Raw genomic sequence first — 14,476 nt, 5'->3', positions numbered from 1 at the left:
GACACTGCAGATTGTGTTGGAGTACAATCCTGCTGCTGTTGATGGCCCACAGCGCCTCATGGATGCCCAGTCTTGAGTTGCTAGACCTGTGCGTAGTACCACACAACATCGTAGAGTATTCTCAATGTGAAGGTAGGACTTGGGATTCCACAAGGACTATGTAGTTGTCAATCTTACCGATATGGTCATGGACAAACACATATGAAGCCATCATCAGATTGGTAAGGATGAGGTCAAGATTGTTTTATTCTCTTGCTGGTTCTCTGTCCAACTGCCACAGACCCAGTTGAGTAGTTGTGTCCTTTAGGAGAGGAGCCAAGCCGCTCCTGGCGGTGAACACTGAAATCACCCACCCAGAGTACAGTTTGTGCCCTTGCTGCCCTTAGTGCTTTCTCTAAGTGTTGTACAAAATTAAGGAGTACCAATTCATCAACTGTGGGAGGACAGTACATGATTATCAGCAGTAAGTTTTCTTACCCATGTTGAACTGATGCCATGAGATTTCATTGTGTCTGGAGACACTGTTGAAGACTACCACGGCAACTTCCTCTCACCGTGCTGATAGGACAGGATACATCCAGGGATGGTGACAGTGGTATCTTGGACATTGTTATCCTCTCAGAATCCTCCCTTCTCGGAATGTTTTCGCTGCTGTCTTTTCCAGTTCCTCGGCCAATGCTGGGTGGTCTGTCCAGTTTCATTCCTTTGTTGAGACTTCATTGCGATTGATACTTCCGAAAGGCTTCAGAGCCATCTCAGGTGCAGCTAAGAGTCAACCACACAGCTGTGGCTCAGGAGTCAAATGTAGGCCAGACCAAGTTAGGATGGCAAATATGTCTCTAAAGGACATCAATGAACCAGTGGGTCTTTCTGACAATTGACAATGGCTTCATGGTCATCAGCAGATTTATAATACAGATTTTTTTCCGCACTGTGGCAGGATTCAAACCTAGTTCAGAACATCAGCTGAGTTTCTGGATTCATGGTCTAGTGATAACAATCACTAAAAAGTCATCTTCCCTTAAAAATCCCTCTAAATCACCTTGATGCTTCTTTACATCCTCTGCATCACTTGCAAACCCACCAAGGTTATTTCCATTTACTCTGGAATTCTTGTGAATATCCTAAGGAATGTACACTGTAGGGATTCTATTATTCCAACATTCTATGAGTGCAACATGAAAAGCTTTCACAAAATTTGCCCTTTATCAGCAATGCTCATGTTCTGCACTACCAGGTTTACCAACACCACTGGCCCAAATCACAAACTTTCTTGGGCCAGTGAACATGAGAAACCTGATAAGACAATGATCGTCAGTTATTTTCTGTGAACTGGCCATACATGATGTAGTCTCTTGAAACGTTGTCAGTGTTGCCTCTATATGGCCATTTTCACAACATCAAGCTGCACACAAGCTTGTCAATTCTATACGTATTCATTATTCCCTTTTCCACTAACATATTAAATGTTAAGATTATTAGTTTGCTTGCTTTAGCATTTTCACTGAATTGACTAAGCAGTTGTGTCTTACTGTTCAGGGGTACATTTACAGTGCATCCTTTCAATAACATTTATTTCCTTTAAGTCTTTATAGATCTCTGTCCCATGCAACCTGATTATTATTTCTACATTTTGCTTTACTCTCTCTCTCTACCACACACCTCCTGCCCACCGTGATGTCAGAGCAATGTGATCAAACCAGTACTGGCCACCATAGTGTTGAAACACGCAAGACTTTTTGATTACCAAATTGCAGTCTCCTCTGTTAAGATTTAAATGCAAATCTCAGAATAGAGTCTGTGAATAAACCTTACTTTGGTCAAAAATGCTTCAACATATTGAAAGTGTGAAATTCAAAGACATTTTAACACCAAAGGCTTAGCATTGCAATAATTCCAATATCAGTAAATATCAAAGTTCACATGTAAACTTCAGGAGTTTTAAAGAAGAATTCGAACATACTTTGGGAAAATAATCAAAATGATTACATGAGTTTCACTTTACCATTTCTGTGAATGTACTGACACCAGATGGCTGTTAATTTTCTTGTACATCAATACTTTTTTGAAAAGGAACATAAATTATGCAACAACAATTTTAAAAAGTAGCTAATATTACTAAAAGGCATAACTGCTGTAAACTGTGTACTTATAACAATTTGTTAAACATTAATCTTTAGCCAACTGTTAAAGATAAATAACGCGGTCATTTATTCCAAACTGCAAAAACACCGATATTTTTCTCACATTGAAAAAGCCTATTGCCATATAGCACAGGCTACAGACAAAAAAAAACTTGCAAATCTGAGAAACTGGGTGTTGCCCAACCACTAAACCACAAAAGGAAGTGTTTTTAAAATTTGTGTATTGTAGTTAAAGTTCGGGAAGTCACAAGTAAGCTTGCAGTTATGAAACTTATAATTCTGTAAAACAAATGAAGTTCTTCACAACAGTGCAAATGCAATGACTGAAATTTGGTACCATTATAGATTTTTATTTTGAAATACAATTTCTCTTGCCTTCTAGAATCAACAAAGTCCAGCAATAAAAACCTAAATTACTGAGCTTTAACTGAAATCAAGACCTTTATCAAAATGTATAGGTAACATCACAATCAGTGTGAACTACACAATCAACTCTGCCTGCAGTTAGAAATGCATTTACAAAACTGCAGCCCCTCTGATACTAAAATATTTTGCATTTATACAATAATTAGGACTATAAAGTAATAATTTACAGAAAAGGATTCATTCGGTTCATCGTGTCCAGCAATTCACAAGTTGGACTGTCTACATTCCAGTTTAAAAAAAGCCCATCTTTCATACTAATTCTATTCCAAACAATACTAGGGTAACTGAAATTCCCCTGTTTTTGTATTTTCTCAGACTTTGTTATGGTCTTTTTCACAGAATCCCTGGAATGTGGAAACAAGCCCTTTAGCCCAACAAGTCCACACCGACCCTCAGAGGATCCTACCCAGACCCATGCCCCTATAACCTAATCCACACACCCCTGAACACTACGGACAATTTAGCATGGTCAATGCACCTAGCCCGCATGTCTTTGGACTATGGGACGAAACCAGAGCACCCAGAGGAAACCTACACAGGCACGGGGAGAACATGCAAACTCCACACACCATTGCCCGGGGGTGGGATTGAACCCAAGTCCCTGGTACTGTGAGGCAACAGTCCGAACCACTGAGCCACATCATGCTGTCCCCTTAAAAGGTTTGACTGAGTGGGTGCTGGGTATAAGTTTCTCTTGGCTAGGGAGACTGGAATTCGGGGTCTGAGTGCCATGGGCCCAGTTACTGAGTATTCAAGACAGGTGAATAGATTTTTGGTATAAAGTAGAAATAATGTGAATTATGTGGGGGTGAAAGAGAGTAGCTTACTGAAGAGCAGAACATACTTGAAGGGATTAATATCTTTGATCTCAATTATGTATGAAATTCATTCAAAGCCAAATAATATTAATCCTTAGCCTTCTATACTTTTCTAGATCATGTAGATTAGGTGACTTATAGGGGGAATAGGTCTGGGTGGGATGCTCTGGAGGGTCAGTGTGAACTTGTTGGGCCAAAGGGCCTGTTTCCACACTGTAGGGATTCTATGAATTTTGTATATCAAGGAGATCACTGGCATTCTTCTCACTTCAACTCTATACCCCTCATAGTACTAATTGCCCAACTCTGAATCAATCTATTGGCCTTCAATGCACTCACTCTCTCTCAAAAGGCGAACACAATTACTTAATTACAATACTCCAGGTCTAATTTTACTAGACCCTACCTAATTGTGATAAAACATTTTCATTGATGCTGTTATCATATTATGATTTATAGAAAAGTCAACACATCAACTGCCTTCCTAAATGCTTGCTGTACTGGCACGTAAAAACTTTGAGATTAATGAACAAGGATGCCAATAAGTCTGGGTCTGACCATTTAAAAAGTATTCTGTATTTCTATTCATCCTACCAGACTGAACAATTTAACACAGTATAAACAATGTTCCACCTGCCGCATCTTCCCCCTCATTTAGTTTATTTAAATCCTTTGCAGCCATCTTGTGTTCTCCTCACAGCTTACTTATCACCTAGCTTTGCATCAACAAACTTGAATGTGCTGCATTTTATAAAAGAGCACTTTCAATGAATAGGTCATACAGGATTCATCACTTCGGTCTGTACTCAACGCCAAAACTGCTAAGGGAACATTAGTATCTAATTCTTACATCATTTGGGTCTCTACCTCTGACAAAGGCATTTGAGTCAATTTGAAAACAGTTGGACATATTTCCCACAACGTTGTTCCAACCTACTTCACATGACAGACAGCTTCAAATCCGTGTTGCACGAGCAGTGCTTCTTACCATTCAGGCACCAGGTGCCCAGGAATTTCACTGACTTTGTTTATATTGGTTTGACTTCCCCAGATACATGTGCAATCAACTCTTAGCAGAGGAACTACAAGTTTCATTCCAAATCAAGACCACAGTATGATGTGAAACTGCATAACATTTAGAACAATGCTAATTTATAGCATTAGTAGAAATAGCACTTTGTGTTCCACTTTTTCCAGTCTTCAAACTCAGAATTTGAATCTGGAATTACATTTTCTTATTGCTTTTACATTTAAAAAGAACTTTTAAGACTGGAAAGCTTTTCTAAATTTTGCAAAGTTAAAGACAAAAAGAAACAGACAATGCAATAACTGTCAAATGGCTATTAAAACTGGCAAATACATAACATATTAAAAAATGATGCTGGGCTGGCAGCATCATAACCAAAAAGTTGATCATGTATCACAATGAGGTTGGATGTGTTTTCAACTTCGACTTCTTCTCTTTAAAAAAAAGCCAGAATGTTTCAGAGATACATAATTCAAATAACGAACACCGAGTTAAAGGAGATCTGAATCGGTTCTTGAATGTGGAGGGTTTAGGAGGGATATCGGCCAAATGCTGGCAAAAGGACTGGATTAATTTAGGATATCTGACCAAGATGGATGAGTTGGACCAAAGCATCGGTTTCCGTGCTGTACATTAACGTGGCTTTGAGACATTAGGATGTACGTTCAATTGGTTGGTTAAGTGGGAACTTCAAAAGTCTTAAAAGGAGATGGAGACAGAGGTAGGAGAGAAATTTATAGCCTGGGACCTATGAAACTGAAAGGATGGCCAGCATTTGTGGAGTGGAGGGAAGGTAGACACACAATATGTTAAAGTAACAAATTCTGGAATTCACAGAAATAAGGAGAAAAGAAGAAACAGTAGAGTTTAAACTCCACTGCATAATCAATATACTTTATAACCATTTAAGTACTTTTGCAGTGTAGCCTGTTGCAATGTAGGTACACAGCTGTGAACATAAGCATGGCAAGGATCCAAAATAGATGTAATCAGTTAGTCAGTGATAATGGGAACTGCAGATGCTGGAGAATCCAAGATAACAAAGTGTGGAGCCCGATGAACACAGCAGGCCAAGCAGCATCTCAGGAGCTCTCCTGAGATGCTGCTGGGCCTGCTGTGTTCATCCAACTCCACACTTTGTTATCTTTAATCAGTTAGTCAATTTTCCATTGTACTGGCTGAGGGATAAAATGTTGACCAGGTGAGAATTTTAAAAACTTAGAAGTGCGAGTGCCAGGAACTAAGTCATGACAATGGATACATGGCTGTGGTCACATTATAATGTAAATATTATAGTTTTTGATGTACAAAGGTTACAGATAAATGGTTACTTGAACTGCCCATGAATTTGGCCTATCAATGAGTGACACTTTGCAGAAGCAATGTTGTCTGACCCAAACTTCAGAGGCAGGATCTTTTTAAACTGTAGCAAAAACACATATGGACCAAAAGTCTTGTTTATATTGATGTGATTCAACTGTATCTGTACTATAGGAATCAAATAAATATTCATACCTTAAATTTATGTTCCAAATAATACCATAGGCTGCTCAATTATGACTAGAATACAGGTTTAAACAAGAAAAATGTGCCAAACTGAAGTTTTCATAGAGCCAACATAGAATAATCTCTCTTTTATGCAAGGAGACTTTCAACACCATACATGATAATGGAAAAAAATTTAAAAAAACATGAAATTTCAAAGGTTTGAATCAGCATTCTGGCTAATGCCTCACACCATGTCATTTCTCACTTCACATTATAGATTTCTATACATTCAAGTCATTGACTATTTGGAAAATCTGTAAGTAGCTACAAAATTAAACATTTCGTGCCCCCACCTCTGAGCCAGCAGGTGTGGGTTCAAGTCTCACCTGCTCCTGTGGAGTGTAATAAGTAAATTTATCATTCTCTTCCTTTCTCCATTATCTCCTGTTATATATCTACCTTTCACTCAAACAATAATGATCACCTTAACCATAGTGAGTTCCACATTTGAACCATTTTGAGTAAAAAGGGTTGCAATCTGAGTTCCTTACAAAAAAAATGCAAGAAATAAAATAATAAAATTTAACTGCCAAATTTTCCTAAAATGCAAGAGGCTGGGTTTGAAGCTCAGTTGCCTATTAGCTGGTTATTTTCATTAAACTTCACAAGAGGTTTAAAAATTCTAATGAGCATTTTAGTTGGCTAAATTGAGTATTTCTGAGAATAATGTCATTTTCTTTGCTTATTCCAGTTGCTAAGCTCTCTGTAGCCCCTTCAAGAAATAAAAATGCTGGAAAGCAGCACAAGAAAAATTGGATGCTACACCAAAGAAACAAAGGCTTACAACTTTACAAGGCTTTGTGAGGGGTAGGTCATGCCTTACAAACCTTATCGAGTTTTTTGAGGATGTGACTAGAAAGGTTGATGAGGGTCGAGCTGTGGATGTGGTGTATATGGACTTCAGTAAGGCATTTGATAAGGTTCCCCATGGAAGGCTCATTCAGAAGGTCAGGAGGAATGGGATACAGGGGAACTTAGCTGCTTGGATACAGAATTGGCTGGCCAACAGAAGACAGCGAGTGGTAGTAGAAGGAAAATATTCTGCCTGGAAGTCAGTGGTGAGTGGGGTTCCACAGGGCTCTGTCCTTGGGCCTCTACTGTTTGTAATTTTTATTAATGACTTGGACGAGGGAATTGAAGGATGGGTCAGCAAGTTTGCAGACGACACAAAGGTCGGAGGTGTCGTTGACAGTGTAGAGGGCTGTTGTAGGCTGCAGCGGGACATTGACAGGATGCAGAAATGGGCTGAGAGGTGGCAGATGGAGTTCAACCTGGATAAATGCGAGGTGATGCATTTTGGAAGGTCGAATTTGAAAGCTGAGTACAGGATTAAGGATAGGATTCTTGGCAGCGTGGAGGAACAGAGGGATCTTGGTGTGCAGATACATAGATCCCTTAAAATGGCCACCCAAGTGGACAGGGTTGTTAAGAAAGCATATGGTGTTTTGGCTTTCATTAACAGGGGGATTGAGTTTAAGAGTCGTGAGATCTTGTTGCAGCTCTATAAAACTTTGGTTAGACCGCACTTGGAATACTGCGTCCAGTTCTGGGCGCCCTATTATAGGAAAGATGTGGATGCTTTGGAGAGGGTTCAGAGGAGGTTTACCAGGATGCTGCCTGGACTGGAGGGCTTATCTTATGAAGAGAGGTTGACTGAGCTCGGTCTCTTTTCATTGGAGAAAAGGAGGAGGAGAGGTGACTTAATTGAGGTATACAAGATAATGAGAGGCATAGATAGAGTTGATAGCCAGAGACTATTTCCCAGGGCAGAAATGGCTAGCACGAGGGGTCATAGTTTTAAGCTGGTTGGTGGAAAGTATAGAGGGGATGTCAGAGGCAGGTTCTTTACGCAGAGAGTTGTGAGAGCATGGAATGCGTTGCCAGCAGCAGTTGTGGAAGCAAGGTCATTGGGGTCATTTAAGAGACTGCTGGACATGCATATGGTCACAGAAATTTGAGGGTGCATACATGAGGATCAATGGTCGGCACAACATTGTGGGCTGAAGGGCCTGTTCTGTGCTGTACTGTTCTATGTTCTATGTCTATGTTCTAACTTAATGTAACAGGTAGAGGCTTAGATAACAAATGAACATTGTTTAATTTGTTCATAAAATTAACCTGCACTGGTACCGTCTTTCTGGTTCCTTGATTCTCACTCTTCACCCAACATCCTTAAAAGGGATTTACTCCAACATTGGTTATTACAAAACTGCCAACATTTCACAACCCTATCAACGGCATTCACAAGGAGTGCATAAAGAAAGAAGATCCAAATTACAGCACTCTGCTCCTTTGTGCAATAATTGCTGCCCACTCATACAAACATGCCCACAATTTTACAGGAAAATTCTTTACACTATCACATCATATCCTAATTAGCCAAGTTGGGAACTGCTGCCCTCTATGCAGGAGAACACTGGAAAGATACAGCCACTGCACTGTGGAACAGCTGAAAGTCATTTGTGTTTTGAATCAGGCCTTACTCCGCGTATGGATTTTAGTTTGGCTGCGAACAGGAAAAAAATTGCAGTTGGAATGTTGAGGAGGGGTGAGAAGAAGGTGGGAGGATTATTTGGTCAACACTTGCTAATGAATTAATTTTTAAGGTAGAAAACTATACATTACAAGCAAATATCAGCTTCTTAAAATAGTTTTTACTTCAAATTAAAAGAAATATTTCTTTTCAGAATCCAATTACAGATGGCTCTGATGGCTGAGCAAAGGGGAAGAATTGTATGGAAATTAGGTCTCCCCTATGTGTTATTCCTGTTTCAGAATCTGCTCTAAAAAATTAATCAGATTGATTTATTTATTTGACAGCGAGCGCAGGCCTGCCTGTTTGCATGAATGTGTGCCTAAGGGGTTGGGGGGTGGGGGGGTGCAGACAAATTGCTTAATTAATTCCAGGTCATGAGGTGGAGTACAAATTTGATTACTTTAAATTTTACCCTGATTTTAAACAACTCAACAAATCAACATAAAGGCAACCCTAACTTCATATGAGTTGCTCATGCTAGAAAAAGAAAAGACACCTGTACAACAAGGCAGAAAATACATTAGATGCGCACAGAATTCGGGAGAATACGGTTTCTGCCAAGAAACAGTAGCAGTGGGAATCATGCATTCATGAATTTCTTAAATTTAAAGTGAGGCAGTTTCAGTCTAATATTTATTTTTAAATTTCAACAGGAGTACTAGTGTTGTTTATAGGGTTTCAGCTAATTAGTTGAATATTAAGGATTTTTGATGTTTGTTTGTACTGAAAATCATCTGGAAGTACAATTAAAATATTCTGGCTCTTTCAAACTTTTCCAAAGATGGTTTTGATTTATATAACATGAGTATGACGAACTGGTCAACAATGACTTTGGCATTGCACATTAAATGAACTTGACTTGTTTAAAATTCTTACAATGTTATGTATGCAACACAAGAAGGCTGGGTGACATTACTAAATTCCAGGCACACGATGGGGATACATCAAGTTAAATGCAACAAGTTAAATTTAAAAAACAACAGCCTTATTTTTATTGGAAAATAAACAGTCAAAAAGTTATCTGAAATCTAATGGTTTTTGAACAAGTTTCTGATAATTCAGTAAAGTTCAACTTATAACTCTCAATTTCCTAAGAATTTGCAAAGTATTTCACACCAATTAATTTATTTGGAAGTTTTTCCCATTCATAATAGTACAGCAACCAATTTCTGTACAGTATGAGCCTACAAATAGTTAAGTAATTAACTTTAGTTCTACTTTAGGCAATCTTGGTCAAAAGGATGAATCTTGGCCAAGCCACCAATGACTGCATACTGTTCAGATTATTCAGAGATCTTACATGGCTACCTTCATAGCGTGTTTGGGCTTCAGTTTAACATCTCCTTGAAACAATTTCTGAAAGTACTGCATTATAGTGTTGAAACAGTGCAGCATCAACCTAGACACATGCTTAATTCTAGGAAAGGAAAATGAACAACATCCTTCATCATCTGCATGAAATCATAGTACAGGTTCAACCTACTTTAGAAGGCAAGAGATTGGAATAGTAGACATGTAGCCTGATCCACCATTCTGAATGACATGGGCTTTAACTCCATGTTCCTGCCTGCTCTCCATATTGATTAATTTCCTGTAACATCAGGAGGTCTGTCTGTATCAAGATTAAATGTATTTAACAGAACATCCACAACCCTCTGGAATTTTGAAGTCTGAAGGTTCACAACCGTTTGAATGAAGTGATTTCTCACTGCTCTGAAATGATCAGCCCCTATCCTCTAATTGTGCATCCAGGTTTTAGATTCCCTGACATGAATAATTAATCCACTGGTGACCCCTGACAACTTGTAGGAGTCTAAATGTGGCACCTGTTAATCTCTCCTCTATCCATGCTAGTGTATTAAACTAACCATGTTGCCTTACCTTGCTAATTAACTTTCTATTTGGCATCTTACCAGGTATATTACTTCCACTGGTGGTTCTTTATTTACACTTCTTGATGCATGCTCAAAAGAAAACTAAAATCTGTGAAGCAGAGTTCCCTTTTGTACAATCATACCAACTTGTTCTAATCTTATTACGTTTTCTAAATGTATTAAGACAATCTTAAAAATTTCCAACTGAGCTGAAGTGTCACAAAGAGGTTTAAAGTTCAATGGTTTAAATTTAATCATTGCACAGACATGGCTACAAGGTGATCAAAGTTGGGAAATAAATATTCCAAGGTACATGATATTTCAGAAACATTACAGAATAAAAAGGAAGGGTAGCATCTTGATAGTAAAAGGATGGCATAATAACATGGGAGAAAAAAAAAGAGATTTGGTCTCAGAATGCTATTAAGTAGAATTGGTATGCATGCAACTCAGGAACAGCAAGGGTCAAAAGGAGTCAAACAGTACAAATTAGGCTGTTCCCAGAGCAGAACAACTGCCAGCAACAGACCAGCAAAAGATTGACTATGTCAATACTTTCGAATAGACCTCAAATCTAAGCATTTCAGTCTAAGCAGTAAAATATCCCCACAATTCTAAAAATCAAAATATTATTCTCCCTTCTCTATACAGATGGAATGGATCAGCGGTGTGTTTTAAAAGCTTTGCTTTTATTTTGACAAGCCTTAACCTGAGCACCTCCTAGTGGTAATAGCCATTTTTGCCATTACAACATTGCTTTCCTGCAGTTCTTTGCGTATAACTTAAATGCAGGAACAGAGAATTGCAGTTTGTGGTAAATAATAGAATTGGAATGTGTTTATACTTTATACGGTCATGATAAAAATGAATCAAGGAACTAAGATTGGATACAATATATAAACAGTTTCAGCGAGAAGTGTCGCAGAGGTGAGGAGTATGTCAGAAACTGGAAGCGTCATGGGAAGGAGAACTGTAAATCCTGGATCAATGAGGAAGGCAGCCCTCACTATCTCAAGAGAAATGATTCAGACATTGGGAATACTGTTTAAAACGTGGGTGGAATATAAAGAACTATCGGAGAAAAAAGGTTGCTAACATTTGGGAATACTTCGAAGTTTGAGGCCTGACAGTAACAGCAGGCAGTTTACAAGGTTAAGTTTATGTACTTAGTACAGCTATGGGAAACCTCTAGATCTGGAAGCATTGGGGCAGGAATCACAATACCAAAGTAATGATTTGCCTTAATGGCTGTGGGTAACAGAAGCTGCTGGATAGAGAAGCAGAAGAATGGCTCGAACAGGGTTAGAAAAACAGAATTTTATCCCAGCTTCATTTGGCCTCCTTCAAATCCTTAATATGGCCTTAGTGTTATCCTTCCACATGAACTGAAAAGGAGCTTTAAAAGGATTTTCTGTGTTTGCAGAAAATTGACAAATGGAATAAAAGTTCCAAATTACTTGAAGTAAATTAACATAGTGGCCAGCACGTCAGGAGGAAAGCTATTTCTTGGTCTGAGGTGAGAATGTTGATGGCATGAAATTTGCTGGGAGGCCTATAGGCCGGGTGGTGGTGAGGAATGCTCAAGGTTTCACAACAAAACAAGCAAGGAACACAAACCAATTGGAAATCATGAAACTGATGTAGAGGAAATCATAATTAAACATTTCTGGAAATCAAGGAAAGCACACACACAAGTTAAAATTCATTGTGAAATACATAAGGTTTAATAGCTTTCTCAGCACATAAATTTTAGATACTGACAAACACCATTCAACAAATGGTTATTAAAAATGAAATAAACAATAGAAAAATCAGTGATTAAACAAAATAGCTGGAACAAGCAAATCAATATTCCTTCCTACTACTGTCTCTGCCCTTATAACTGTTTACTGACTTTGACTTCTACAACAATTTACTTTTCAAAAAGTTTTGCGCAACGTTTAATACAAGTTAAACAAAAAAGTAATGGAAGTTGAAGGTCAAATATCAAACGTGGATGGGAATAGAGGGCAGAAGAAAAGAAGGGCAGTATGGAGGGCAATCCAACTGATTTACATGGGAAGATTCGAGGATCTTGGACAGCAAAAGTGTAGGGCAATAAGATTCAGTATCTTTTACTCAGTGCTAGAAAACATGCTATGGTGATGGAAAGAAGTGCTTTGTGCATGAATCTCATGGCAATAATAAAAGAATGACAAATGTTTTAGCTGAATTGTGTCCAGAGAGCACGCCATGTCCCCACCCCCCATAAACTTCAAGTGTATTTAGTTAGCTTGTCATCGTTAAGGCTCTTGTCCTATTTAATTGCATTCGTCACAATTTGATTTCACTGTCCTGCAACAACTCTCAAAAATATCCAACAATCTACAAGAATAGCAACCTCAAGTTACTCACCTTACTCCTATAAGGGAGGAAATCAACATAGAGCAGATAGGATCTGCTATCATAAGGCCATAGTTCTGCATCAGAAGGGCAGATATTATTACACCTATACTGCCAAGTGTGTCTGCAACAATATGCAGAAAAACTCCTATAAATGAGAAAAATGAGATGAAATTATTTACGCTCCTGTGCAATACCATTTTTGATTTCAAAATATTGTGGAAGGCCTCCTACATTTTGAGATAGAAAAGCAAGTTCACAATAGTCCCTGACTGCGCATCAGTTTTGTAATAAAGAATAATAAAGTCAGCTTGAGTTAGTGACAATTATGACAAAATGATCAATTCACAAACCTTCTAAAATCTGTTTATTGGATCCTTTTGCTTCCAGTGTATCACATTGGTAACTTTCTGCACAGAAAAATATGGTTATCTACAGTTAATTAAGGACAACTCATGCATTGATAGAAGACAGTGAGTTAAGGATAGTTCTCTAACTTAAGAGTTTTGGAATATGCCAAACAGCATATTTTGAGGCATGTAAATCCTGATGTCTATTTTCTTGGCTTATAGCAATGACATGTCAAAAAAAAATTAATAATAATAATAATAATAATAATAATAAATATATTATTCCTTTGTGAAACAATCACACATAACTTTAAAAAAATCAATAAATGTAATCAAAGAATAAACTGGCCTCTACCTGTGCACTGGTGACCATGACTATCAGCAATTGCATATTACTGATCACACAGCTGGAGTAAACTACACTTAGGAATAATGGAAAGGGAAAGAAAGTTCAGTTAAAATTGTAAAATGAGAGGAAATGGAGTTAAATTTTGCTCTTGGCTGTTAGTACCAGCGGTGTACTTCAGACTATCAACTTCCGAAGTGTAAATACCATTCCAGTAACAGGAAGATTAAGAATGGGATTATTTTATGCAAGTGGTTCACAAATGCACATAAATGGAGAGATGTTTTTACCCTCATCATTTTCTGGGGTGAAGCATACAAGAACTGGATGCCTTTCCATTGACGTAACGAAAATGAACATTGATAAAATTACAAAATGGTGGAAACGTGTTGCAAATCACCAGCTGTAAACTATATACTTAGCCGTCACAAAAAAAGGCTTTCCCAAACAAAGTGGGTAGGATTTGGAATGCACTGTCTGAGTGTGTGGCAGAGGCCAAGTCAATCGAAACTTTCTGAAGGGAATTGGATTGTAATCTTTAAACAGAAAAAGGAAAAAATTGCAAACCTTACAGGGGAAAAGGCGAGGAATTGACACAAGGTGAAATGCACTTTGAGGTCCAGCACAGACATGACGAGTTTAGTGGCATTCCCCTTGCAACCATTCTATGATAATTGTTAAGATACAATTTTACCCCTTCTGGTTTTTAAGACATTGGGTTGTGCTGATATAGGATTGTGTGTGGATCATCAATCTTCCGAAACTTCACCTATAAAGCCGTTTGTTATGTATAGTTAGGCAGTTAAGATCAGAAGACCATTCAAGATAGATTTTCCCCAAACACTTACATTTCGCATACTCAAGACAATGATCAAGAACAAGAATCTGAGCCAATTTGTCCACTCCCAGGTTGTAGGTAAGTGCACAACAACTAGAACAAACTGTGCTGAACAAAATCAGTGCAAACACCTGTGAGCAACCCAGAAAGCAGCAAGATCTGTATGACTTAGCATCCCATCGTGTAC

At 38.3% G+C, this 14,476-nt stretch overlaps 1 protein-coding gene across 1 annotated transcript in view; it reads right to left on the bottom strand.

Annotated features, from left to right (window-relative positions):
* Nucleotides 1-14,476, bottom strand: part of slc30a7 (solute carrier family 30 member 7) — a 53,042-nt gene that overhangs the window by 14,021 nt on the left and 24,545 nt on the right. Inside the window, exons 7-8 of the mRNA XM_048538832.2 lie at nt 13,109-13,165; nt 12,768-12,903 (exon numbers count right to left, since the gene is read on the bottom strand). Of these exons, the coding sequence (XP_048394789.1) occupies nt 12,768-12,903; nt 13,109-13,165 (193 nt within the window). The remainder of the gene's footprint in view (nt 1-12,767; nt 12,904-13,108; nt 13,166-14,476) is intronic.

This window comes from Stegostoma tigrinum, chromosome 8 (genome assembly GCF_030684315.1).
Source record: "Stegostoma tigrinum isolate sSteTig4 chromosome 8, sSteTig4.hap1, whole genome shotgun sequence".
NCBI classification, from domain to species: domain Eukaryota; kingdom Metazoa; phylum Chordata; class Chondrichthyes; order Orectolobiformes; family Stegostomatidae; genus Stegostoma; species Stegostoma tigrinum.
This window is presented reverse-complemented; position numbering and strand designations above follow the sequence as displayed.